General features: G+C 47.8%; 4 protein-coding genes across 5 annotated transcripts; 2 read left to right on the top strand and 2 right to left on the bottom strand.

Moving 5' to 3' along the window:
• Window positions 1-291: 291 nt before the first annotated feature.
• On the top strand, window positions 292-6,732 carry LOC109732569 (uncharacterized). Of its 2 annotated transcripts, none has more exons than XM_020291746.4 (9): window positions 292-551; window positions 3,874-3,945; window positions 4,134-4,223; window positions 4,362-4,404; window positions 4,555-4,661; window positions 5,003-5,098; window positions 5,573-5,763; window positions 5,846-5,915; window positions 6,026-6,732. In XM_020291746.4, exons 1-9 carry the CDS (start codon window positions 363-365, stop codon window positions 6,356-6,358), a joined length of 1,191 nt encoding a protein of 396 aa, XP_020147335.1. In that variant the 5' UTR covers window positions 292-362; the 3' UTR covers window positions 6,359-6,732. The 2 variants fall into 2 exon arrangements, with proteins under 2 accessions (XP_020147335.1, XP_020147334.1); XM_020291745.4 differs by lacking the exon at window positions 292-551 and adding an exon at window positions 2,111-2,439.
• A 2,229-nt stretch (window positions 6,733-8,961) lies between these two features.
• LOC109732546 (protein FAR1-RELATED SEQUENCE 5-like) lies at window positions 8,962-10,116 on the bottom strand. The gene has a single exon (XM_020291711.1). The coding sequence runs from the start codon at window positions 10,114-10,116 to the stop codon at window positions 8,962-8,964; it is 1,155 nt and encodes a 384-aa protein (XP_020147300.1).
• Window positions 10,117-11,902: 1,786 nt separating this feature from the next.
• On the top strand, window positions 11,903-15,679 carry LOC109756468 (ferredoxin--NADP reductase, root isozyme, chloroplastic). The gene is made up of 6 exons (XM_020315302.4): window positions 11,903-12,344; window positions 12,420-12,479; window positions 12,906-13,232; window positions 13,807-14,026; window positions 14,686-14,926; window positions 15,080-15,679. Exons 1-6 carry the CDS (start codon window positions 12,321-12,323, stop codon window positions 15,336-15,338), a joined length of 1,131 nt encoding a protein of 376 aa, XP_020170891.1. The 5' UTR covers window positions 11,903-12,320; the 3' UTR covers window positions 15,339-15,679.
• Window positions 15,680-25,819: 10,140 nt separating this feature from the next.
• LOC109732538 (uncharacterized) lies at window positions 25,820-26,573 on the bottom strand. Its single transcript, XM_020291705.4, has 2 exons — window positions 26,181-26,573; window positions 25,820-26,019 (listed from the first exon to the last, which is right to left on the bottom strand). The coding sequence occupies exons 1-2, from the start codon at window positions 26,476-26,478 to the stop codon at window positions 25,994-25,996; spliced, it is 324 nt and encodes a 107-aa protein (XP_020147294.3). The 5' UTR covers window positions 26,479-26,573; the 3' UTR covers window positions 25,820-25,993.
• Between the last annotated feature and the right edge of the window lie 999 nt (window positions 26,574-27,572).

Raw genomic sequence — 27,572 nt, 5'->3', positions numbered from 1 at the left:
AGCTGGATTCATGCCCTGGCAGCTTTTAGGATGCGTGTGATACCATCGCAAGCCATTAGAAAGGACGGCTAGAAAAATAGATCCACCGACTAGTCCAACTGAATTCATGTCCTCACCGCTATGGCAAGTTTTAGGATGCGTGTGATACCAAAACAAGGCATTAAAAAGATGGTAAAAAATGTTTCATCTATTTAGAGACAAATGAGCAAAGTGGAAAACGACTGTCGATTCTTTGGCCTGCCCCTCCTGACAGCATATCGCTTCTACTATAACCTCACCCTCCACGGGGCAGAGCTACTCCTCCTCCTCCTGACCACCTCCTTATTTTTTCTCGCTCGCGACACTGCTCCCTCCTCTCCTCAATGGCAGATCTGTCGCCGTCCCTCGCCACCGGCCCCTCCTCCCCGCCTCCGCCCCCACCCCCGTACGGGCCGTCGACCGCGACGCCGGCTGCTAGGGGGAAGGACTGGAATAAGGTTCCCGCGGAGCAGCTCGTGATCGACTTCTGTGACCCGGAGTTGCGTGAGGACGCCCTCCGCCAGCTCTACAAGGTCGCTTACTTCCCCCACCCCTCCCTCCCACCGCGGAGAGCCCCATGCTTCTCTCTAGCTTTCCCCGTTGAGGAAGATTTCGCGTTTGTAGATCTCTAGTGGGTGTTTATGGGTCGGATTTGCGACGGGGAATCAGGAGATCTGTATGTGTCATGTGGTGGTTGGTAAAGATGCGACCTTGGTGATGCAATGTTGTGTTTAGGCGAAAGTAGATTGGGGACCCTGATGATCTATCCGATGTCAGTTGTTGTGCGATTAAGTAGGCAAATCTGCTCATGTGGTATCTAGGTTCTAGGGTATAGATCAATGCACATCTTGTCTTTCCCTCTTACTCCTTGTTCCGTGTTTTGTATGGAAATGGTGCTTTTCGACCCCCGATAGCGATTCCATGACTAGCTTGCGGTATGTTGGGTAATTTAGTGCAACTCTGCGTGCTCGTGTCTGGAGTATGACGAGAATAAGTTAGAATCTTATTTTTGATGCTAATCGTTCTTCACAAATCGGTCTTACATTAAAGATATGTTTTTAGGAGGACATTAAAGATAATATTGAAATCATGCTATTGTTTCCATGTTTGTCAAAATATCAGACCAGTCATGAATATAGCGCTCGTTTTTACCGAGTTAGGTAAAAAGAGTGGCAACAAGAAATCTACATGAAGGTACCATTCATCCACTCTTCCGCATTAATCTTCATCGTGAGCAACATCGCCTGAAGTTTACATTGAGTTCATTCACCAATTTGTTTACATGTTTGAAAATACTTGTTCCATGATTGATAATGAGTCATTGGGTTCACCCTGAACCAACTGACCATTAATTCGATGTCTTCTCTACATGTCTTGAGTGGCCACGCCACTTCCTCTGTATCGTCTCCGGCGGCGGAGGTTCCTAGGGGAGATTAAACGTCGACGGCGACGACGACGGAGGAGAAGACCGACACAAAGACGGAGAGGTCTCGAAAGCGTGAGGCCGACGGAGGTCGTCAAAACAACGCAACCAATGTTAGGTGGCGAGCAGGTGCGTCGAGGAAGGAGTGGGGACAAACGCCCGCCGGGCAAAACAACAACCAACGTTAGGTGGCGAGCAGGTGCGCCGTGGAAGGAGTGGGGACAAACGCCCGCCGGGCAAAACAACAAACAAGGTTAGGTGGCGAGCAGGTGCGCCGAGGAAGGAGTGGGACAATCGCCCGCCGGGCAAAACAACAATCAACGTTAGGTGGCGAGCAGGTGCGCCGTGGAAGGAGTGGGGACAAACGCCCGCCGGGCAAAACAACAAACAAGGTTAGGTGGCGAGCAGGTGCGCCGAGGAAGGAGTGGGACAATCGCCCGCCGGGCAAAACAACAAACATTGTTAGGTGACGAGCGGGTGCGCCGCCGAAGAAGGAGTGAGATAGACGCCCACCGACGAGTCGAGCCGAATTCATGCCCTGGCCGCCATGGCAGCTTCCAAACATGATGAGTAGGAAGCGTGCAACACCATTACAAGGCACTGGAAAGGACGGCTGGGAAAATGTTTCATCTCCGTTTGAAGACAAGGAGCAAAGTTGGAAACCGCCGCCGATTCCCTGTCCTGCCCCTCCTCGTAGCATACCGCTTCTAGTATAACCTTGTCCTCCGGGGGGGCAGACGGAGCCTCTCCTCCTTCCCTGTCCTGACCACCTCCTCAGTTTTTCCTCACCCTCCTCAATGGCGAATCTGCCGCCGTCCCTCGCCGCCGGCCCCTCCTTCGGCGCGCCCTCCCCGCCCCCGCTCCCGCCCCCGTCCGGCTCGTCGGCCGCGGCGCCGCCCGCCGGGGGGAGGGACCGGAAGATGGTGTCCGCGGAGCAGCTCGTGCTCGACCTCTGCGACCCGGAGCTGCGCGAGAACGCCCTCCTCGAGCTCTCTAAGGTCGTTTCCTCCCCCTGCCCCCCACCCTGCCGCCGCGGAGAACCCCGCCGCTTCCTTCTAGCCCTCCCCGTCGATTAAAATTTCGCGTTTGTAGCTTCCTGGTGGATGTTTAAGGGTCGGATTTGCGGTGGGGAATCGGGGGATCTGTATGTGTCATGTGGTGGTTGGTAAAGCTGCGACCTTGGTGGTACAATGTTGTGTTTAGGCGAAAGTAGATTCGGGACCCTGATGATCTATCTGATGTCAGCTGCAGGGCAGTTCTCTATGGGTAAATCGGCTCACGTGGTGATCTAAGGTTATAGGGTATAGATCAGTGCACGCCCGTCTTTGTCTGTTATCTTTCATCCGTGCTTGGTATGGAAATGTTGCTCTCCGATCTCCCTAGGGCGATTCTGTGACTAGCTTGTGGTGTTTGGTAATTTAGTGCAACTCTGCCTGCTCATATCTGGAGTATGAAGAGAATTGGGTGATTTTGTGCAGTCCTTTAGCTTGCTGTAGACTTGTAGATATGTAGCGAAAGCAAGTAGGGTTTGGTATGTGATTTTTGTAGCTTTTATTGTGATACATTCTTTAAACATGGGCTATGCTGTACCTGTTATTAGCATCTGTAGCGGGAACGCTTACCGATCTCTGTTGGGCACACTCGGATGGCAGTTTTGAAGTGTGCATCAGATAACTGTATTCATTTTAGTTCTGCTTGCTCTGATTAAAGTGGAAAGTACTACCGTTATCTTATATGTTGTTCTGTTAGGATTGAATACGACAAGACATGTGCGCATTTCTGTTATAGTACCCCTGAATAAAATGTTAAATACTGCAGTTATCATATACAATCTCTCAGGAGTGAATACCACAAGAAGCGCATTTTTGTTAATATCCCCTGCTTCCTGATGTATTTGTTTCTTGGTAGAAGTGAACTTCCAATGAATATTTTTGTGTTGGAGCAGGCTGCAAGGTCTGTATTCGGCTGTGCACATTTAATTATAGTATCTGGTGGAGATACCCTGTTCAAGGACAGGGGGGGGGGGGGGGTAAACTTTGTGAAATCCTGTCCTATTGATGACTTTGCAAACTTATTAGGAGGTGGTGTTAAGAAATCTAAACAGTTTAGACTATATATAGGAAGACATTTATAGGTTAGAAACAGTCTGTTCTACTTCTGCAGATTATCTATATAAGTGATGAAGTTTAGTTAGTATAGTATTTTTTTCTGTCACTTCTTTATCTACCAAATGTGTGAACCCATGGTATGAGCCACTAATGCAAGCATCATCATTCTTTTCTTAGTGAAACATCAATTTTCCAACAATACCCCAAACTGAACAGTTGATACATGGAACTATTTTACTTTAACATTTAAAGTATGGCTGCAAATCTGGGATGCAGGAGGTGAAAATTCATTGTCTAATCTGTTTCTCAGTTTTCCTCTTTCAGAAGCGAGAGATTTTTCAAGACCTTGCTCCACTGCTGTGGCACTCCTTTGGCACCGTTGCTGCACTGCTCCAGGTAGGTTACAATTATTGCACAGTTCAAATTCAGTCGCAATGGCAAGAGTAAATATGTACTTGTGCAGTTCTTGTTATTTAAGTTAGGGTGGTTGTGCATGTGTATTGATTCTTTCAATATGAAATTTATTGATGGTTCTGCGCATTTTCCTTATTCAGTCTGCCTTGCTATTTTGAAAATCTATGCAGGAGATTGTGTCAATCTACCCTTCACTTTCACCTCCTACTTTGTCGCCAGTTGCATCAAACCGTGTCTGCAATGCACTTGCACTTCTTCAGGTATGCTTTTACATGAGAAAGAAAGGAAACCCTCACTCCTGGTGGGCCTTGTGGTGGATTGAGAATACTACTGTTTCATATCATACTTGCTTGCCATCTGCCCCTCAATTTCATTTTACTTTTGTTTTTTAATTGCAGTGTGTTGCTTCACACCCTGATACCAGGATCCCGTTCTTGAATGGTACTGAGCGCTACTGTTTCTATGCCAAGTCTTAAATATTTCCATTGTTTATTGTTAAAAAAGCTTTCCTCATTGGTTCTGACTTTACAAAATAACTAAATCTTAATTAGCAGTGGTTAACAATTGAGTCTTCTTCCTTTTCCTTTGCAGCTCACATCCCACTGTACCTGTACCCGTTTCTGAATACTACCAGCAAGACTAGACCTTTTGAGTACTTGAGGCTTACCAGCTTGGGTGTTATTGGTGCTCTTGTGAAGGTAATTTAAAACTAGATATTTATGCAAACTAGGAATGGATGGCCTATATAGATTTTTGCTTTAAATGGTGAGAGGGTTGAACCAAAGGGGAAAACAGTGATGGGGAGTGGCTGTATTCTTTATTTTTTTTGTAGACTCTATCTGGTTCTTTTGGTTTTCTCATTCCAGTGATCAAGTCATTTTAATCAAATGGACTGGTTGGGATTTGGATCCCAGGAATCCCAACAAGAACTGTTATGTTTGAACTGAACGGGCTAATGAAATTCTATTGTTTCTTTTATTGTATATCAGTTCTGCTAATCATAAGGATATTTTCTTCGCTTTATTTTTTATATATGCAGGTTGATGATTCTGAAGTTATTGGGTTTCTGCTTCAAACTGAAATAATTCCTCTGTGTCTCCGTACTATGGAGATGGGCAGTGAACTTTCCAAAACAGTATGAACTCGGCCCTTTTTATAAATCTGATGATTGTCTAGTTCTTGGTTATATGTTTTGTAGCCTTTGACAATGCATCGGCATGGTTGATTATTCTTGTGTGAATTTGCATGGTGCAGCACTGAAATCATGCTGCAACCTAATTTGGTTATGGGTATGGGTATGAATTGCTATGATTGTATATGGTAGCGGCCTTCTGTAGGTTGCTTCAGAAATCCTTTTCATCTTATCTTACTGGGATATTTTATCTTTTAACAATTATATAAATTGTATTATTTGGATTGCCTTGGTAGTATCTAATAAATACTGATGTCGATGCCAAGAAACTTTGGAAAATCAAACTGGATGTTGAACTGTGATTACTTAAAGCTGTCATAGATAATTTTTACTAGATTGTTGGATCTCTTTGCTCTGTGAGATCTACAGTAATTGCATCAGTCTCACTAACTCCGTCGAGGTTACTGTTACTTGCAGGTGGCCACCTTTATTGTTCAAAAGATTCTGCTTGATGACATTGGGCTGCGTTACATCTGCGCGACCGCTGAGCGTTTCTTTGCTGTGGCCACTGTTTTAGCACAGATGGTCCAGGCGCTTGCTGAACAGCCGTCTGCAAGATTGCTGAAGCACATAATCCGCTGCTACCTCAGGCTGACAGAGAACCAGAGGTTGGTAATGGTAGCGCCATCTTTCCAAACCACAGCCTGTATAACTGGCCGTTCCTAAGTCTCTCTATGTGATGTTATGCAGGGCTTGTGCCGCGCTCAACAGTTGCCTCCCCACGGTGCTGAAGGACGGGACATTCAACAACTTCCTTCTTGTGCGTTTCCCAGCTCGTGCTTTCTCTAGCTAGATAGACAAGCTTGACATATCTGCAGCGGGACAGTTTGGATCGTTTACTGACGCCTACTTCTTTACCCATGGACGCAGGATGACAACGTTACAAGGCGGTGGCTCCAGCAGCTGCTGAGCAACATGTCGATCGCCGGCTTGGGCGGGGGAAGCTCCCACACTGGTATGGGCGGAGGAGGCTCTCTCGGCGGCATGGGCGGGGGAGGCTCTCTTGGGGGCATGGGCGGCGGAGGCTCTCTCGGCGGCATGGGCGGAGGAGGCTCTCTTGGCGGTGGCATGGGAGGCGGGGGCTCTCTCGGCGGCATGGGCGGGGGAGGCTCTCTCGGCGGCGGCATGGGAGGCGGGGGCTCTCTCGGTGGCATGGGTGGAGGAGGCCCTCACGGGGGCCTCGACCACCTGATGGGGCTATGAGCGAGCGAGCGAGCGAAAGAAGCCGTGTCTGCAGGCTATGCGAGAGCCTGAACCAACCCCCAGCGCATGCATGTGTCTGTCGGTCTGTCTGTTGTAGATGTAGTAGGGGGGAAGAAACTCCGTGCTGTTTGTAGTTGTTTGTGTTGTCGAAAACAGGAAGAAGAGAGTCGTCTGTCTGTCTGTCTGTCTGTGTGCCCTTTGTGGGAAGAAGAAGATAGTAGTGTGTTATAGTAGTGTGTCTAGATGTTTGGGTTGTGCTTTGTGTTTGCTGGACTGCATGTAAAAAGACAAATAAACCGGCGCAGAAGCTCTCCCTGCTCTGCTCTTTGGCAAATGTTGAAGGGTGAAGAGGGATAGCAAGTTGAAACTGAAAATCAGAGTTTTACTTTTACAGTTGTATGTGGCATGGTTTTCTGCTTGTGCTCGAGCATGCTGGGGTCTCTCTTTTGCAGGTAACGTTGAACCTGCAAGGGCAGGTGTGATGGTACCATCGGCCAATGCCATGAAAGATTCTTTTCCCCCGGCAACGCCATGAAAGGTGACATGGGCAGGGACTGAGATCCCGTGCCTTGCTGTAGTCAAGTCACCGCGCGCCTTGCCCCCTACCATCCAGCGTCCATATTGATCCTATGGCCAGCAGCAACTCACAGTCAAAATACCCACCTGTACATAGAACAGCAATAACTGGCAGAGGAAACAGAGGCCCTTCATGCAAAGAACAGAGCAGAACATAAGTTCAGTTAACACGCAGTTCAGTCTATCAAAACAGCAAGAGTCTGACAAAACAACAGTCTTACAAGGCTGTAAACAACGTAACAAAATACAGTTTAATTTAGCAAGCAAAAACACTTCGGTTCGGTTTAGGAAACATCAAGAAAAAAGGAAAACCCAAGCCATTTTAAATACAAGGACATTCAGTTAAGAGGTTCAGGAAATTAATAGGGCAGAAAGGTGAACACGGTACAGAGCCTTTTGTAGGCGTGAATAAACTAATTTTTGAAGCAAGTTACCATAGAAATTTGTTCTTACATAATCATTCAAGTACATAGTGTTGGCCCTTTTACTTGTACACTTAGGGCACAAAAGACTATAGTTAGCCCCCAAGTCCAAAATACTATAGTCAAGCACTGTCCAAAATACTAGTCGACACTCCCAAAATACTATCTAACAAGCTTCGGTGACACGGTACACTTAGGGATTGAACAAGGTAACGGGATACCGACGATCGAATCTCGGCCAAGTAACATACCGATTGACAAAGGGAACTGTATACGGGATTGATTGAATCCTCGACATCGTGGTTCATCCGATGAGATCATCGAGGAGCATGTGGGAGCCAACATGGGTATCCAGATCCCGCTGTTGGTTATTGACCGGAGAGTCGTCTCGGTCATGTCTGCATGTCTCCCGAACCCGTAGGGTCTACACACTTAAGGTTCGGTGACCCTAGGGTTGTAGAGATATTAGTATGCGGTAACCCGAAAGTTGTTCGGAGTCCCGGATGAGATCCCGGACGTCACGAGGAGTTCCGGAATGGTCCGGAGGTAAAGATTTATATATGGGAAGTCTTGTTTTGGTCGCCGGAAAGGTTTCGCGGATTATCGGTATTGTACCGGGAGTGCCGAAAGGGGTCCGGGGGTCCACCAAGGGGCCCACAGGCCCCGGGGGGGCCACATGGGCTGTGGGGTGTGCGCCTTGGCCTATATGGGCCAAGGGAACCAGCCCCAAGAGGCCCATGCGCCAAGGGATAAGATAAAGGAGAGTCCTAAAGGGGGAAGGCACCTCCAAGGTGCCTTGGGGAGGATGGACTCCTCCCTGGCCGCACCCTTCCTTGGAGGAAGGGCCAAGGCTGCGCCCCCCTCTCCCTTGGCCCTATATATAGTGGGGGGGGGGGGGGGAGGGAGGGCAGCAACACCTAAGCCCTGGCGCCTCCCTCTCCCTCCTGTGACACATCTCCCTCCTCCCGCAGCGCTTGGCGAAGCCCTGTTGGAATCCCGCTACTTCCACCACCACGCCGTCGTGCTGCTGGATCTCCATCAACCTCTCCTCCCCCCTTGCTGGATCAAGAAGGAGGAGGTGTCGCTGCTCCGTACGTGTGTTGAACGCGGAGGTGCCGTCCGTTCGGCGCTAGGATCATCGGTGATTTGGATCACGACGAGTACGACTCCATCAACCCCGTTCTCTTGAACGCTTCCGCTCGCGATCTACAAGGGTATGTAGATGCACTCCTTCCCTCTCGTTGCTAGTAAACTCCATAGATTGATCTTGGTGATGCGTAGAAAATTTTGAATTTCTGCTACGTTCCCCAACAGCTAGCACCAACATAGGTGTGTGCATCTTGATTCTTGGCAATTTCTTCCTTGCATCAAATTCAGATTGCAATTCCTTTCTTCTTTTTACTTCCACTGTCCTCTCAAAATGCATCAAGAACCGAACAATATGGAAATCTGATTTCAAATGGTTTTTCAATGAATTGTTGAAGCTTTCACTAAGTTGTGTACTTCTCACTCCCAAACTAAACACATCTCTCATATAACATTCAGCCCATTTTTCTTTCAACTTGTAGATACTATCTAACCATGTTTGCTTGTGCACTTTATGCCTCATATTGTTAAATGCTTCCTGAAATTCTGTTTTGTCCTCATAGCCATACATACATTCACTAAAATCAGTAGAATATGAGACTCCTCATCTTCATCCTCATCTTCATCTTTCCCATCATCTTTATCTTTCCCTTCATCTTTCTCTTTCCCTTCATCTTTTTCTTCACCCTTAAATGGTGATAAATGCTTGACAACATTTTGCATTATATGAAAGGTGCACAATCCATGATATGATTCCGTGAAGACTTTTCCTATAGCTTTCCCCATTGCTGCATCTTGATCCGTATAAATAGTTCTAGGTTGCTTCCCATTATGTGCAGCTAGAAAAGTCTCAAAAAGCCATGTAAATGAGTCACATGTTTCATCACCAAAAATGGTGGTTTCTCTAAACTGATTGAGTCCAAGAAAAACACCAAATGGCCTATATTCTTTGTTTGTGCCAAAAGTGGTATCGAATGTGACAACATCGCCAAAGTGTGCATAGTCAAGAACCATTTTAGCATCAGCCCAGAATATGTTGGTTATATGCTCCTCACAGTCCAACTGCAAAGCATATTGGAAAGATGGGTTCTCAATGATTTTGTCATAGAAGTACTTCAACATACTACCAGCCTGTCCAAAAGCCAACTCTCTCTGCCGCTTGCTTCGCAAATGATTCTTTTGGTCAACACAAGTGTAGCCGAGGTTAAGTGGTCCACCAACTTGACGACAAGCAAGCTCATGTGCAGCTTTTGGCATGATTCCAGAGTCATCAGCGGCTTCTATTTCAAAAGCTTGTACTTCGGAAATCTTCCTTTGTGATGCCATCAAGTGAGAAGTTTGTGGCAATTGGAGGTAATGATTGTGTTCTAGCACAATATCTGTGACTTCATAATTTTTCCCCACTCGATCCAATGTTATAGTCATCCGGGCTTTGCAATTTGTTCTTGTTTCAGCTCTAATACGCTTTGGCACATGATCCAATGTTATCCCTTTTTTCCTAAGACCCTCATTGGAACAAACAAATCTGCATGAAGTCACTTCACCATCAAACTTGTTTCTCTTCCTCACATCAAACCCTGCACGGCCACCATATGCAACCCAAAACACCCAAGCTTCATCTACATTTCTGAACCTCATACCAACTTGAGGTATTCCCTTATCAATTTCACCCATTGCACAACACCTGCAAATGCACAACACTCACAACACTAAAATCTTGTCAAATTGCACAACTCCGCAGCCCAATCAGCAACAATTCTGTTAAATGGGACAGTACACACATCAATTTCACACAGCACATAAAAAAATCAGCTAAATAGCAAAGACGACTACCTGTTTGAGTCGGCCTGGAGCTCAATGGCCACTGCAGGGGAGCCGCGGGAATGGATGGAGGGAGCCGTTGGAGCCCGTCGGAGGGGGCGGGGTGGAGGAGCCCGGAGTGGCGACGGAGGAACCCGTCGACGCCGTTTTCTTCAGTGGCCGCGGCCGGAGCTCGATCCACTCCGTTTCCTGCGGCGGCGGGGCGGAGAGAGGGCGACGGGAGCGGGGACGGGCCAGAAAGAGGGCGGCGAGGGCGAGGGCGGCGACGGGCGCGGCGGGCAAGCGGAGGCGGCGGACGCGACGGGCGAGCGGCGGCGGCCGATGCCCCAGCCCGCGCAGTTTTCCCCTGCCCGCGCGAATTTGTCTGGCAGCCCGCGTAGTTTTCCCCTGTATTGAGTCGCTTTGACTAGATGTGAAATGCTGCCAGCCGTAGGATTGATTTGAACGATGGATGTAGGGGGCAAGGCACTCCGTGACCCGCCTCTGGCGAGGCACTGGATCTCGGTCCCATGGGCAGATCCCTGTGCTCTGGCTGGGAAGTAAGGCCCCAGTACAATGCAAGGTGTTTAAGGAGGTGTTTAGTAAAATAAATTGAGTTTTTCTTAAGCACCAAATGCTTAGGTCTATAGAAGGGGTGCCTAATGAAGCATCTGCCCTAAGCATCCAGAAAACCTGATTTGTTTTTCTAAGCATCTTGCATTGCACAAGGCCTAATACTACTAGTAGTGTCTTGGGGCGAAAAGGCGACTAGGGTTTCCTCCTTCCGTCGACGGTTGGTGCCGTTGTCGATTTGCCTCATCTCGTGTGGCCTTATGGTATGGGGGCTTGGTGGATCCTTGCCTTTAACGATGAGAGAGCTATGGAAAATAAAGTTCTTTTCGCCTAACATTCGTCCTAGTGGTGCGTCTAGCATCGTTCTAGCGGTGCGTTTAGCGTCTAATCATGCTTGGCGGTGTCTCCGGTGGATCTCTCGGGATTTAGTCGGTGGCTGTCTTCGATGGATCTCTCGGGATTTAGTCGGTGGCTGTCTTCGATGGATCTCTCGGGATTTAGTCGGCGGCTGTCTTCGATGGATCTGGTCTTCGTTCGCCCACTTTGTGTGTGTATATGTTTGATCATGTCAATCTACGATTCTCTTAATCGACGATGATTGTTGTTCTGATGCGGTGGTCCTGTGGGGTCTTTTAGCATGACGACTTTTCGATGGGTCTACTATAACAAAGTTTGTCTGACTCTGATGAGGGAGGGATGTTGATGGCAGCGTACTGCGCATTTTTTCGCTAACTCCCCCTAAATACGCATCGCCAGAAATTCTGAAATAAATGCGAGCATCAGGACTTGAACCCTGGTGGGCTGGGGATGCCACAGTCCCTCTAATCATCCAACCACACGTTGGTTCACGATGACCGGGCAGGTTGGGCGAACGCAATGACCAGCACATTCTTCTGCTGCCCCCTGTCAGTCCCGACCGATTAAAATCCCATCGGCCACTCTCTAGTTTTGGAGGGCTTCCAGGAGGTACGCGGTCACACAAGCACGCCTGCGCCGCTTCATGCGTTCACTCACCTGTCCTGAGCCAGGTTGCACGCACGTCTGACTTTGTTTATTTGGCCCTTCGCGGCCACCGCGAGGCCATTTCATTTCAAGCGGCCGAAGGAGGCGCTCGAAGCAGCCAGCCAGCCAAGTAGCCACGCCACCACCTGCCTCCGGCTGAACGAGCGAGGCTCAGCTAACCTAATCGAAACTTTCATCCACTAATCTAATCACAGCCCCGGCGATTACTCTAATCGACGGTCCAGAATAATTTAGTAGACAATTTTAGGGGCCGACTGATGATCTGATTACTAGCGTGGGTCGCCGTCACCAACCCCCAGCAGCCAGCGCCAGCGCCAGCAGCGGACGGACGTCGCCGTCCCTTCCGTCGCCTCAAGGGCCTCCGGCTCCGATCCCCTCCTATAAACCCGCCGCCCCCTCCCCCCACCTTTCCCCAGATCAAAACCCCTCCTCCCCTCTCCCTCCTCCCTCCATCCCTCGAACCATCCGTCCGCCCGTCGGCCATGGCCACCGCCGCCGCGTCCCAGGTACGCCCGCGCCGACACCGGCCCGCCCCTGGGCGACGGCTTCCGACTTCTCACCGTTTCCCTCTCTCTCTGCAGGTGGCCTTCTCCGCGCCCGTCGGCGGCTCGGACCGCGCCGTCAGGAGCTCCGGAATCCAGGTGCGCGTCTCCACATCCCTTTACGCGGCGCCAATCGTGCGCTAGTGCGTGAACCAGTGGGAGCAGTTTTAGGCACGAGATTCGATAGCGCTGGCTGCGACTTTGGCTTCGTGCTATATGGTGTCTGGACTGCACAGATTAGCTAGTATCACCTGCACACAGACACACACACTTGTACTGGTACTGGTGCTAGTAGATGCACATTCACTAGTGATTGGTGAATTCTTCAGCGCTCTTGCTTTGGTTGCAGAGATTAGCTAGTAGTATAACTTACAAATAGGACACACATAGCAGTAGCAGTACATGCGCATTCAGTACTTCTTCAGGGCTCTTGCTTCGCTATGCCGTGGAGCCCCAGTTCACAGCCCTTTCAGCGCCGCCCCCAACACCAACAGTATGCTGATTTCACCTTTTGTTACATTTCAGGGCATCAACAGTCTCAGCTTCGGCAACAAATCATGGATCGGCACCGCATTGGCGTGCGACAGCAAGGCCGCGGCGCAGCGGGGGCATGTCTGCCGGGCTGTCCAGCAGTCGAGCAAGAGCAAGGTCTCTGTCGTGCCCCTCGACCTGGAGAGTGCCAAGGAGCCGCCGCTCAACACCTACAAGCCCAAGGGCCCTTACACCGCCACCATCGTCTCGGTTGAGCGGGCGGTAGGGCCTAACGCCCCAGGAGAGACGTGCCATGTCGTCATCGACCATGGTGGCAATGTGCCGTACTGGGAGGGGCAGAGCTATGGGATTATTCCTCCGGTAAGCGTTTAGCCCATTCCATCACTTTCTCAGCTTCATCCTCTGTCTTGTTGAATACTGAACAGGGGACTCTTTGTCTTGCTAAATATAAGAGGATAAACATATCAAGTTGTGCTGTACTGAAAAAATTATGTTCAAAGTTATAGACGTTGATTTGCGTATGCTGCTTGATTTTATTCTAGGAGAATTACCTTAGGGTTATTCCTCCAGTTAGCGTTTAGCCATTTCAACCACTTTCTCTTTCATCCTGTGTCTGTCTTACTGAATACTGAACAGAACAGGGGTTGTATATATTATTAAATAAGAGGATAAACATATCAAGTTATGCTGTACTTGAATTATGTTCAAATCTGTAGACATTGATTTGAGTATGCTGCTTGATGCTTTGTGTAGGAGAATTGCTTTAGGTTAACTCAAGTACCACATATCTGTTCATAGCATTTCCTGTCGTCCATGTTTTCACCATCTTTAGGTTAACTCAAGTACCAAATATCTATTCATTACCTTGCTGTCGTCCATCCTTGTTTTCACCACCCATCTTCATTGCTCATTGAACCTTGTGTGCATCTATCAGGGAGAGAACCCAAAGAAGCCTGGAAACCCACAGAATGTCAGGCTGTACTCCATTGCATCTACTAGGTATGGGGATTCATTTGACGGGAAGACTGCCAGTTTATGTGTTCGCCGTGCAGTTTATTATGATCCTGAAACTGGCAAGGAGGACCCCTTGAAGAATGGTGTCTGCAGTAATTTCCTATGCAACTCAAAGCCTGGGGACAAGATTCAGATGACAGGTTGGTTGCTTTCTTTTAGATGGATGCAAAAGGCTCTTGTGTGTTAGCAGTTTTATATGAGCGCCTCTAACTCTAAAAGGGCTAAGTTTTCTCGTTTACGTGTTCCTAAAGTTCATTTGTCTTAAACCATCTATTTCTGAATCCTTTGACAAAAAGAGCATTAGACATATATACACATTGTGTAGGATGTAAATTAAGATGGAGTAGGGAGTAACCATTCTTCCAGAACATTAAGAAAGAGGGGAATTTTTCACAGTGCCACTGGCTTACAGTGTACATTCTGAATAAGAGCAACTTTTTTTGGGGGGTAACTTCTGACGCACTAGCCAGACAAATAATAAATCCTTTGTATCCAAGAGCCTCTTACAGTATGGCTACCGCTGACACTAATAGCTATCTTCTTTCTGTCCTGCTGGCTGCTGCCAACTGGATCTGTTCTATTAGTTTTGTCGTACTTGATTATTATTTTTGGATAAAAGTCTAATTTCGATGCATATAATAAATGTCCTTCAAACAATGTGCTGCTTCCTGTTCCGAGATACAAACCAAACATGTATGCACATACTCTTTCTGGTAGAATTGTGTATACTCATAGTTCATGGCATATGATGGATGTTCTAAAGTTTATGCATCACACTATCATTTCTTTCTGACCCCAGGGCCCTCTGGCAAAATAATGCTCCTACCTGAGAGTGATCCAAATGCAACCCATATCATGATTGCCACTGGCACTGGTGTTGCTCCCTACCGCGGGTACCTACGCCGCATGTTCATGGAAGATGTCCCAAATTTCAGATTTGGTGGCCTGGCTTGGCTCTTCCTTGGTGTGGCTAATTCGGACAGCCTTCTTTATGACGAAGAATTCACAAGCTACCTGAAGCAGTATCCAGACAATTTCAGGTTATTAGACCTCTTCCATCTTCATACCCTGTTTCTGTTATTATCTTTACACATGCCCCAAACGCCATTTTGTTATTGACTTGGATGCTTCTGTGATCGTAGATTGGGTGTGCACAATTGAATATAACATAATTGAGTGTGTTGAATTTGTAGGTTCGACAAAGCACTAAGTAGGGAGCAGAAGAACAAGAGTGGCGGCAAGATGTACGTTCAGGACAAGATTGAGGAGTACAGCGATGAGATTTTCAAGCTTTTGGATGGCGGTGCACACATCTACTTCTGTGGTTTGAAAGGAATGATGCCAGGGATTCAGGATACACTCAAGAAGGTGGCAGAACAGAGAGGGGAGAGCTGGGATCAGAAGCTATCGCAGCTCAAGAAGAACAAGCAATGGCACGTTGAGGTTTACTAGGATCGGAACCGTTCAGTTATCTATGATTCGCTCTGCTGTGAGACGATGTCAGAAAAAGGCAGAACACACACATGGGATGATTCTTGTGATGGTGTAGAATTATCAAACATTATTTTGAGAGAATCATAAGACTGTCCATGTAATTCATAAGCTTCTGCATCACATGATGCGTGAAATGAAGCATGTAACTTTTGTTCCTATAATTTCTTGAGGTGTTTTGTCTGAAGCCGAATTTAAGCACCTGTCCTGGTTGTTCATGGATGAAGTGCAATACTATATTCTAGATTGTTATTCATTCAAATATTCAGAGGGCACATGCATATTCTGTGCGTACTTCATGATATTTTGTACGGAAATTCTTGCTAATTTCAATGATACTTATTTAGTATCCATATTTGTGTTGCCATTTTACTCTCTACCAGCCCTCGTATACGAATTAGGCTCATGCCATTGGTTTTTCAACTTCCATTGCATGTTGTGCTTCATCGGGTTCCTTACCCATTGAGGACAGTGAGCAGAATTTGCTTTCTTCGTGTATATCAGGAATGTTTCGAGCCAGCACATTCATGAAGGAATCCAACACAAAATTCGACACTCAAAAGTCAAAACTCTTGAAATACTGACGGAGGGAGTAGAACATATTAGTACCTAACGAGGCTGATAAACTCTTCATGCAAGAGGCTTATACAGATATAATTCAGCGAAGCTTATATTCATAAAAGGAAGTGAAAACAGGAAGAGCCAGTTTTTTTTTTTGTTTTTTTGTTTTTTGAGAAAACACAAAAGGCTTAGTGTCTTGATACATAGAACTGACAGAAAATGTTATGTACAAGTCCACAAAAAGACACCCAACATGCGATTGCAAGAGAAAGTCGAGGCTACTGGAGGGAAACAGACACCCTGATTCTAGGTTTGGCCCAACTGCACATACCACATATGCTTCCCAACTTCAGGTACAAATGCCAACTATCCGGGATATACTCCCAAAGTACTACTGCACATGGTGTACATGCTTGAATATAATATAGGCACACTTGCCACACAGCCCATCCGAGGGGTAAACTCATTTCTTTTATTTGTCTTAAAACACACTACAGATGCAAATGCTCACACACTCTTTCTCATGAACACACACACATCCTATCCTTGTGAACACCTTCGAGAGACCAAGCCAACAAATCTTGAGATTGATGAAGTCATAACAAACGCCTCATAGTCAATGTAAACGTCCTCTTCCACTAAACGAACATCACCAGAAAGCCTAGAAGAAATTCAGGAAAATGCACACACCTGTGCAAGTCTTGGACTTAAACCTGGCAGGCTGGTTCCACCACAAGAAACCTAACCATCTAAGCTATGCTCAATTCAGAACTCAAGTTATTAGTGACGCCAACCAATTTGAATACAATCCGGAAGTTTTGAAAGTATTGCAGAAGGAGAGATAGTCGGCGACACTATATGGCGATGGCACGACTCTGCACAAAGTGCTGTTTAAGATGTAGTTTGCCGGCTTGTTGCTTTTTGTCGGTGAGATAGTAGGCCTCAATGTGCTCATCAAATCTCTCCTGAAGATCAAAGCTAAAATAGATAGTGTCACCACAAATGGAGGGGAAAACCCTCGTGCACACCGAGAAAGAGTAATGCATCCCCAAGAACAGCGCCCGCCCGCTCAAGGTCTTGACCCGGAGTAGTCTCTTGTTATCCAAATCCAGTCGATACACTTTGTACCTTGAGTTGTGTGAACGAGAAAGCATGCGGTGCACCACCATTAACTCTCCACCGTTGTCGATGAGGTGCGCGGTACTCGCCGTCCTACAAACGTTCCCCCGCAACTTGGCAGCCACCTTCATCCGTGGTCGCCGATCCGCCCTCATCTCCAGCACCATGAGGTTGTCTGTGGTGTAGTACAAGCAACCTAAGAACATCAAGGGAGCTGTACCTCGAAAATATCCGATCTGAACCAGTGTCCAACGCTCATCGCCAGGCTTGGCAATGCCAATGATGAGGAACCCGTCGAGGTAGAGAGACAACACGAATGATGTGGAGTCACAGTTAATGCCGGAGCCCCACTCTCTAATATGGTTCGCGAATGACAAACATTTTTTGCAAATTCGTGAACATTTCGCGAATGCATGAACTTTTTTTGAAATCGTGAACATTGTTTTTAAATTCGTGAACATTCTTTTACAAATTCATGAACATTTTTTGAATTCCTGAGCTTCTTTTTGAAATAATGATTTTTTTTCGAAATCATGATTGTTTTTTTTTCAAAATTAGCAACTTTTACTGAAATTTAGAAGCTGTTGATATCCTGAATTATTGAAAAAAAGAAAAAAACGCAAAGGAAAGGACCAAAAAAAAAAAACAGGCGGCATGCCGGCCGCACATGGGCCGGCCCAGAAGGGAGCGGGGGGTGTGCGCCCGCTGCGTTGTCAGCGCGTGGCGCGCCATATAGGAGGACTCGTTCTCCAGTTACTTGTCCAGTTTTCTTCCCAAATGGTTCTCATTTTTTTTCTTCCCAAATGTTGCCACACATTAGGTGCGTGGCACTGCGGCCATGACATTTTTTGATGGCAATTTCAGTCACAAATTCTAGTGACACACGACAAACTTACACATAGTTTATTTTTGACAAAAATGTGCATTACACTGATAAAGCTCAATGTTCTAGGAGATCCCATTTGTTGCACGCATTGTGTGTTTCCTTTCACCTATATAGGACCAAAATATACAGATGAGGATTTGTGACTCTCGGGTGCCAAAAGCATTAAAAATACCAGTTTTTTTTTGAAAAATCTGGAATTTTGGGATATCAAACCTGGTGCCCATTGTACATTCAAATTCAGTTTCGTGGGGAATGGTTGCCCATGATAATCTCGGTAACAAAGCTAAAAAATTCCTATGTATAGAAAAAACTATTTGGATGGATCGTATGTCGGACTGTACTTCCTTCGCCACGGATACCACGGTACCCATTCACCACAGAATTGAGCATGGGTGTAAAGTGGGCAGTCAAGTTTTAATATCCCAAAATTTCAGATTTTTTTTTGAAATTTTCTGATATTTTATTTAATGTTATGTTCATACAGGGGTGTGTGGCACCCGGGAGCTCCAATGCATTTCCCCAAAATATACACAGAATATATTTTTTGCAAAAATATGCACACAATTTCTTTTGAGAAATCAACAAACTAGCTTTTTTTTTTATCATCGGCAATGCCGGAGTCTCGAAGTGTAAATCAGTTCCGATCCAGAGGCATAAGTACACATGGTGTTTGAATCAATATCTTGTAACCCAAACCTAATATCGTGCCAAAGTTAGAATTAAGCAAAATATTCGTTCATATGTAGGACACTGGAGAACGGTTTTTTTCCCGAGAAAATGCAAAAGATTTTGCTTCTCAATGAATTGATGGAAGAAAATACAAGCATTCAATTAGGTACACGCTCCTACACATGTGATTGCAATGGAACCTCGAGCCTTTCGGACAATTATAGCCCGTCCAAGCTGGTACAATAGCTAAACGAGAACAAATACAACTCAAATCACTGATGATAAATGTTTGCAATTTAGTTTGACAACATTGCACAAGGAGAGACAGTCAACAAGAGTATGGGGCGATGGCAGCGCTACCATGGAGGTGTTCAGGATGTAGCTTGCAAGTTCAGTACCTCTATCGACAACATTGTAGGCTTGAATTTGCATATCCACTCTCTCATCCAAATCGAAGCTCATGTAGATAGTGTCAGAACTAATGGAGGGAAAAACTTCTGTGGACACGGAGAGAGAGCAATGTCTAGCCATAAACAGTGCACGCCCATTGAAACTGTTTGCCGGGAACAATTTCCCCATGTCCAAATCCAGTCGATACAGGTTGTAGTCGAACCTCCTGGGGCTACTCCGAAGCATGCGGTGCACCAACATTAGCTCCCCGCCATTGTCCACCATGTGCATGCTATGAAAAGTTGAGCAAAGTGGCCTACACAGCTCGGCGGCCACCTCCATCCGTGGTGGTTGATCCGCACTCGTCTTTAGCACCATGAGATTATCCTCGGTGACACAGTAAAAACGGCCTAAGAACACCAAAGGTTTGGACGGATGGCTTTTGTATGAAACCGATGTCCAGCGCTCATCGCCAGGCTTGGCGATGGCGAGGATGCGAAGCTTGTGTAAATACAACACGATTACGGAATCATTGGTGATGCCGCAGCCCCACGCTGTCATGCATTGTTCGAAATGAGGAGTACTGATAAGATAGGTGTACCGGTCAGGAGGCAGCAGCGTGATCAGTGGCGGGAGCTCTTCGAGGTGGCGCGTGAGCGGATTCAGTAGTCGAATGTTGGCGCGCTTGTAGAGCAGGAAGAGGAGGCCCTCGGAAGTGCGCCCAAGTGTTTCGTGGTCGCGGAGCTCTGGTAGATCAAGTTTTATGCACTCGCCCGTGGAGACGTTGAGGAAGCGACGGCGGTGGGAGGGAGCGAGTTTCTCTTGGAGCATGATCCACTGCCGAGGATGGCAGCGCCGGTCATGGCCGTACACCGGCGGGTCCGCCGAGTGCCGCCTCCAAGGGTGGCACACGGCGCGGAAGCGGACGTAGTCAGCCACGTCGTTGGCGAGGACGCACTCGGCAACAAGACCCGCCGGCCCATCGGCGAGGTTCGCCCAGTCCTCCTGCAGCAAAACAGATCAGAATATCAGAAACGAGTGAAGAAACTGTACTGCGTGAAATGCTAACGAAAATCGGCCGGCCGGACGCCCGTACCACTCGCTTAGGGCCATGCGGAGCGGCCGAGGCTGCGAGTGCGTAGCCGCTGCGTCTTCTGAGATTCCGATGGAGTCGCAGTAATACTCTTGTGCTGTGTCTTGTAGTATTTGGCGATGTCGCTCCTCTACAAATCCTTCAGCTGGCCCATGACAAAGCAATGTAATCCCCGACAGATGGCGCATGGACGATGTACAGGCCCATGACATGTGGTGCCAAGAACCAAAAACCACGCTACTTCTCAAGCTGTATTTTTTGGGCACCAATAGGCGCCGGCGCACCGGCCGAATCGTTCGGCCGGTCAGCCCCTAGCCGCACGACGCGCGCGTCTACACCGCACGATTCCTCCCCTCGCCCCCCGTGCGCTTGTCTTCTTCCTCTCGACAGCTCCCCAGGCCTCCTGCTTCCTCCCCTCGCTGACCAGCCATGACTCCGCGTTTGTCCCTGCGCCGCCCGTGCTCGCTGGCCGCCCGCGGCGCCGCGCTCGTCCTCGTCGGCCGCCTGCGCCACCGCGCTCCCGTCGCCGTCGAATGGTTTCCAGCTTTTTCGCCGGGCGTTTCCAGCATCCTTGATGGATAGTTCTAGCACTGCCGGTGGTGACCACCGCAACTCCGGGGAGCAGCGCCGCCGGCGCTCCGTCAGACTGGTTCCAACACCAATCTCGCTCCACCGGTCCACGGTTGCATCATCCCAAAAATCAAGATCTCGCCCCCTCCCCTTGCAGCTCCACTGCACCGCGGTTCCAGCACGCCGGACAACGGTTGCAACATCCCAGCCGCAGGGGGTCGCCTTGCAGCTCCGCTGGACAGCGGTTCCAGCTCTTGTGGCCATGGTTGTAGCTCCCCTTGCCTGGTTGCGGCACGCCATGCTGGTGGCCATGTCGTCCCGCCGTCACCGATGCAGCAAAATTGGTCGCCCGTAGTAGCAAAACAAACCACGGTTGCAGCTCCCGTTGCAGCGCCCGTAGTAGCAAAATTGGTCGTCCCGACGGATGTAGGCATGTAGCAAATTTGATCACTGGTTCCAGCAAATCCAGATGCCCATTCCAGCAAAAATAACTACCACCATCGTTGCTCCCACCGGTTGTAGCAAAAAAGACGTCCAATTCCAGCATTTGGTGTGGTCGGTTGTAGCAACAGAAGTTGCTGGTTGTAGCTCCAACCCTGGCCGGCTCTAGCACCGGCGGTGAGCAGCTGGTAGCGTCCCTCCATGGCTCAGCACCAGCGTCGGTGATGGTCGAATTCAGTGTCGGTGGTGGCAGCAGCGTAGCGTCAACCCGCCCCCAAGGTGGCGCTTGCTTGCTAGGACAGCTCGCGGCCGTTGTCGCGGCGACGGCCTGGCCATGAACGGGCGGTGAGGAGAAAGAAGATGGCGTCCGTTGTGGACGAGTGGAGGAGAGTACGCGTGAAAAGATAAGGCTCGCTCGGTGTGCGGTCCCACCCCGCCCGCGTCCGCGTGAGCTGTTCAGTCAGCTTTGACCGCGTGGTGTGCACGAGTCCGGCCCAAGATTCAGCCGGTCCACCGGCACTAAACGTTTCCCTTTTTTTTTTGATAAGAGATGAATTCTATTAACTCAAATGAAGCATAAGCACAATGAGTACACACCAGCCTCTACATAGCTAGTATGCATGCATCCAAATAAACACGCTGGTAAAGAGCAAAATCAAAGAGCCCCGTCATGTTCGCTCCCACACTCCTACGGCATGTCACTCTGGCGCCTGCAGCCATCCCCACTGCCTCCGCCGGCTCTGCTTCTCCGCTCAGCGCCTCCTCGTCCTCGTCGCGGTTCCCGCCTGGTTTCCCGTGACCGCAGTTCCGGGGACAGGAGCAGGTGGCCTTGCTCTTCCCGTAGCTGCTGGATGCCGCTCCAGATCTGCGGCTGAAGGTTGCCCATCCTCTGCCCGCGACTGATGCGGTCGCCTCCGGGGTTGTCAAGGTTCCCAACAAGGCGAGGTTTGCCTTCAATGCAGATCTGTTGGGGATACGCCCCTCGCCCCCCATTCATGGCGCCCACCGACCCTGCATCAAACCTGCTTCTGCTGCTTCATTCAAGTCCTTGGCGATGCGTGCGGAGCGGCGTCCCTCGAGCCCTACGCTGACCAGGGACGAGTCAAGAGGAATTACTGCAACAGAGGAGTGGCATTTGGTGCGGCCACCATACTCCCCTTTCTAGGGTTAGAAGAATTTCATCAAGCTGGGGGACCGTGAGTGCCATCGCTGCCTCTTCACTGGCCATTGCAAAGCGGACTGCCACAAACCCTTCACATGCGGGCGCTGCAGGCAGTTTGGACACAGGGCGAGGGGCTACACCAACACTCCCTCCCCTTCCCCTCTGTCCTCTCCATCGGCTTCGGCGACTGCTGCTGGGAATGCACTCCATCGACCTGCTACGCCCCCTGCTGGACCTGTGCTATGCGCCATGCCACGCCGTGACATCCGGGTGGGAGACCCGTTGCTACGCCCTGAAGAGGGGAACATGGTGATCGTTTCCTCGCCGGAGATGGAGGCAAATGCAGCACGCATGGCGTCCCTGGGTGCCTTCCTCTAGCTTGGGGGAAACACGCCCTCGGTGAGCCCCGCCGAGATCCAAGAAGCCATCCGCGTGCAATTTGGGGTCAGTGGTGTCAAGGTTGTTTCTCACTTCCAGGAGGATTTCTTTGCTCTGTTTAACTACCAGCATCACTGTGACAAGGTTATGGCAGCGCCGGGGCGGTTCCGCCACAACGGGCCTAGATCAGTTAGATTCAGCGCATGGAGGACCAGGTCAGTTAGACTACCAGTATCACCTAGTTACAATATGTTTGATAGCACACAAGGTATTCCTCGGGTATCAGGGATCGACATGATCTCATGGTATAAGAAACATATACTTGACATGGAGAAAACTGTAGCAAATAATTAAGTGATACGATCTGATGCTAAGCTTACGGTTGGGTCTGTTCATCACATCATTCTCCTAATTACGTGACCCTGTTATCAAATGACAACTCATGTCTATGGTTAGGAAATCTTAACCATCTTTGATCAACGAGCTAGTCTAGTAGAGGCTCACTAGGGACATGGTGCTGTTTATGTATTCACACATGTATTTAAGTTTCTGGTCAATACAATTCTAGCATGAATAATACACATTTACCATGAACAAGGAAATATTGTAATAACTAATTTATTATTGCCTCTAGGGCATATTTTCAACAACTCTGGCTTATATAAGATACCACCCCCTGGCGTTGCAAGATTCATAGTCGGCTACGTCAGTGGAGGGAGTCTTCGACGGATACGGATTCCTTGTCTTGAACGGCAAGGCTCATCGAATCTTCTTTGTAGAGCGCCATGGGCCAACATAGTGGCCAAGGGCAGAACCGACCTAGGGGTTCCCAGGACGGCAACCGATCAACATGGTGAGATACCCTTGGGCGGCAAAATTGTTAGTAACCCATGAACCGGTCTTCAAGATTGGTTGCACCTACAATAGTGCCAACCTGCACATCATCTTTGGTTCCCTGAGGTTGAAAATGGTTCTACGACACCCTTAACAACAATTGTTCGTCGCCGACCTCCTATGAGGAGACTGTTTCCAAAGTCGGATGAACCACTCCGATCTTGAATTGCCCTTAGGGTTACAAAATTCCTAGTCGGCTACGTCGATGGAGGGAAGTCCTCCACGGATACGAATTCCTTGTCTTGAACGACAAGGCTCCTTGAATCTTCTTTGTAGAGTGCCATGGGCCGGCATAGTAGTCCAAGCGGAACCAACCTAGGGGTCCTCAGGCCGACAACTGACATGGTGAGGTACCCCTGTGACGTAACACCATCAATGCCCAAGAACGACGCATACCTTTTGGACAATAGATCCTTGTTTTCCAAATCTATGCTATACACATCATAGAGAAGTCCTACCCGAGGATCCCACCTAGTCTCACATGGGTCTACATGGACATCAACAAGTCCAAGCCAATGAAAGTCCAAGTTAAAAAAGAGAGCTAAAAGGAACCTTAAGTGGTCCTATCTGCTAGTCAAAATAGTTCACTCGTCGGGAGAATGAGAGTCTCAAGGCTAGGCCTAGTCGGTAGTCGAGTCAGTTCTACCATTGTGATCTCAAAATAGGATTAAGTCGCGCTCCAATGAGGTGACCAAACTATTACTATTACAAACTTTTGTGATGGTTGTATCATTTTTCAAAATATATTAAAATTTCACTAACTCATAAAAAATATAAGCTATATGATAGTTTATAATCTGGTAGTGTATATAATGGACAACACAGAAATTGCATGCATCACAAAATCAAAGTAATATGGCACAATCAAACTATATCGGATTTGTGGACGAAATGAGAGGAAGAGGTGGATTAATACACCTAACTGAATATACCACTTATCTTTCTCTTCCCTTTCCTCTCTGTCTCTTCACTTTTAGCAAATTAATTTGTATATGGAGTTTTGCATCAGCTAGGAATTCAGGTAACAAAGGCGAGAAATTGGTTGAGCTCAGCCATAACTACACCCATTAACTTTGGAGGTAAGAAGCATATTGATGTGGAGCATCCCTCGACCATCACCATGGACGTCACACCACCACCGCAAGCACGGAGAGGACCTAGGACAAGAGCACACGCACGTGCCATCGAAACCGAGGTTAACTCTTTCCACTTCGAGTTTCATTCGGATTCACTCGTGAATTGGGTTCTACCTCAATCGGAAGCATTATGCACTCTTAGGTATCAAGAAGAAGACCGTGAAGAGGCAAGGACGGAGGTACAAGCGACAACGGAGGAGGAAAGGAAGGGAAGGATCATGAAGAATGAAGAAGTGGAGAACCTGGACACTCCGGGTGCCCGGCCACTTTGGGCCCGGGTGCCCGACCTCAACCTAGGCGCGGCCCCTGCCAGCCCCGGGTGCCCGGCCCCCCCTGGGCGCTGCCCCAGCCGGCCCCGGGTGCCCGGCCATGGAGCCCCGGGTGCCCGGCCCTCTCGCCCGGTGCCGCCTGCCATCTCCCCCAGGTGCCCGGGCCACCACCCCCCGGGTGCCTGGCCTCTTCAGCGCCAAGGGCGTGCCCCCCTGGTTGGTCCGGGTGCCCGGCCCCTCGCACCCCAGGTGCCCGGCCCCTCCCCCGGTGCCTACCTCTGACCGGACCGGGTGCCCGGACCCCTCCGCGTGCCTGCGTGCACTTTTGGGATTTGGTCCCTTGTATCCCCCTCTTCCTCTCATTTCGTCCCTAGACTATATATACCCCTTCCCTAGTTCATTTAGAGGATAGCAAAGTATTTGATAGACAAAGAGAGAGCTTTGTTCATCTTCCTCCTCATGGAGATCATGACCTCCTAAGGGAGAAGATCCACTTGTGGATATCAAGGCCTCCTCTTGGAGAAGGATCCCCATCATAGGATCATCAAGACCTCTCTCCTCATAGGATTGGGATGAACTATTACCTTGTATCTTTCCTTTGTTGTCTTTGAATCATTGTGACCTCTTGTGTGTTCTTGGGTCTAGCATATGTGTGATTGGATCTAGTCAATTTGAGTGTTTCCCCTCTCTTGTGTTCTTCGTGTTCTTGGGGATTTCCCCTCCAATTCGTGAAATATCTCCATCTAGGGTTCCACCCTACAACACATATGAACGTTGTTGCTTTAACAACACCAATTTCTTCTAATATCCTTGATCCCTTCACTAGCCATGAGCCATAAATAGAACCAAACTAATGATATATGAACAAACACAATTTAGACAATTTGAGGAGAAGACTTTATTCATTATTTGTCTCATACATGGCGCTCAACATAAACTATCCTAAGCACAACCTCATCAATTACAGATCTGAAAGAGAAGTTGTTGTGAGGCCAGACACATGAAAGTAAAAACCAACGGTTCTCCTCCCACGACTAAAATAGCATCACTATGCCAGAGGAGGGAAAGTGTAACCTGCATCAATCAGTTTGACCAAACATGTGATTAGAAGAGCACAACATGCATATAAATTGCTTAACTAATAACAAAACCATGTGAATTAGAAGAAAATTTGATATCAAAACTGCATGCAAGCAATGCCCATCATCGTAAGTCCCTTAATATATTTCACTTACTTCCACACTTGTAGCCATGTGGGAATGGCTTCTTGCAGAAATTGGCAACATAGCCGACCTTCTCCATACACCATATCTTTTCTTTCTCCTTGGTGAGACCGGCACAAAGGCATGGGATGTTCGCCTTCTGCCACACAACACAACACGCCTTCGATGGGTCTAGCTTTGGCTCTGCTGGCCATTTCGTATACTGGCCGCACTCCTTAATCATGTCCTGTCGGTCACCCTCGCATTCATCGGCCGACACGGCCACTGCAATGGCGAGGATGATGAAACATAAGCACATGAGTTTTGCCATGGCTATTACTATGTTACACCGCCTTCTTTTCCCTTTGTTGTTAGAATGGTGCAATATAGGATTTGTGTGGCTTCTTTGTGAATGTGTGGGATACATGATTTTGTTAGCTATGGTTTGGTTTATATAGCCTTGTTTGAGATATGATAGATACATTAGCTGTATATCTTGAAGCTATAGTACCGTATCAAAAAATTAATGTGTACATTAATTGCACATCCAGAGGCTACACCATACATTACTTGTATATCTTGAACATAGGACATTGCATTAAATAATGAATGTGTACATGAATTCTATATGTACACACTATACATACATCAATTGTGTATATCTCGAAGATATGCAATAACATCGAACACTAAATGTGTTCATTAGTTCCACATCTACATGTTATGCATACATCAATTGTATATATCTTGAAGATATTGTTTTGCTTTAAAAAAATGAATGTGTACATTTATCGACAAATCTATAAACTACAACATTACATTAATTGTATATATCTTGAAGATATGACACCAGATCCAAAAATGAATGTGTACATTAATTGCACACCTACAAGCTACAACATTACACCACTCTAATGGCTACAGTACTGCATCGTTCTTTGTAAATATGCACCGGATCGTATATATTGCACTATGTAAGACATTGGACACTTACATTGTGTGTATTTGAAGAACCAAAATCGCCGGCGTTCCTATTTGCGTATACTAGATGACGCCCCACACATTGTGCCGGAACCATGTTACATAAAGCAGTGCTTAAAACAACTAAAACTAATGGAAAACAAATGTAAGAGTGTTCTCAATTTACATTTTGAAAACAATCAAACCTGCAAAATATGTGACAAAATTATGTATAAAAAGAGAAAAAACTTTTGAATTGAACTAAACTCAACGCCAAGCATTAACTATATATTTTTCTCCCAGCGTCCACCACATATACCTTCCATGACCACACAAAATTCAGTGCAATTTTTTTAACACATGACTAAAATGCATGCCTGGCTTGATTAGGTGGCATGGTATGCACGGATGGATTAATGCAAAGAAGTAACTTGTGAGTACATGCATGAAATCTAACGTCACACA

This window comes from Aegilops tauschii, chromosome 5 (genome assembly GCF_002575655.3).
Source record: "Aegilops tauschii subsp. strangulata cultivar AL8/78 chromosome 5, Aet v6.0, whole genome shotgun sequence".
NCBI classification, from domain to species: Eukaryota; Viridiplantae; Streptophyta; class Magnoliopsida; order Poales; family Poaceae; genus Aegilops; species Aegilops tauschii.
The sequence above is the reverse complement of the archived record's forward strand: the minus strand, read 5'-3'. Positions and strand labels throughout refer to the sequence as shown.

Bases quoted from the DNA above. Each gene is read 5' to 3' on its own strand.
- LOC109732569 (XM_020291745.4), top strand. From the start codon at position 2,239: ATGGCGAATCTGCCGCCGTCCCTCGCCGCCGGCCCCTCCTTCGGCGCG. The intron at 2,440-3,873 runs GTCGTTTCCTCC...TTCCTCTTTCAG, and splicing joins CCCTCCTCGAGCTCTCTAAG to AAGCGAGAGATTTTTCAAGA. The intron at 5,764-5,845 runs GTTGGTAATGGT...GATGTTATGCAG, and splicing joins AGGCTGACAGAGAACCAGAG to GGCTTGTGCCGCGCTCAACA.
- LOC109732546 (XM_020291711.1), bottom strand. From the start codon at position 10,116: ATGGGTGAAATTGATAAGGGAATACCTCAAGTTGGTATGAGGTTCAGA.
- LOC109756468 (XM_020315302.4), top strand. From the start codon at position 12,321: ATGGCCACCGCCGCCGCGTCCCAG. The intron at 12,345-12,419 runs GTACGCCCGCGC...CTCTCTCTGCAG, and splicing joins CCACCGCCGCCGCGTCCCAG to GTGGCCTTCTCCGCGCCCGT. The intron at 14,927-15,079 runs GTTATTAGACCT...TTGAATTTGTAG, and splicing joins CAGTATCCAGACAATTTCAG to GTTCGACAAAGCACTAAGTA.
- LOC109732538 (XM_020291705.4), bottom strand. From the start codon at position 26,478: ATGGCAAAACTCATGTGCTTATGTTTCATCATCCTCGCCATTGCAGTG. The intron at 26,020-26,180 runs GTAAGTGAAATA...TGATTGATGCAG, and splicing joins ACATGGCTACAAGTGTGGAA to GTTACACTTTCCCTCCTCTG.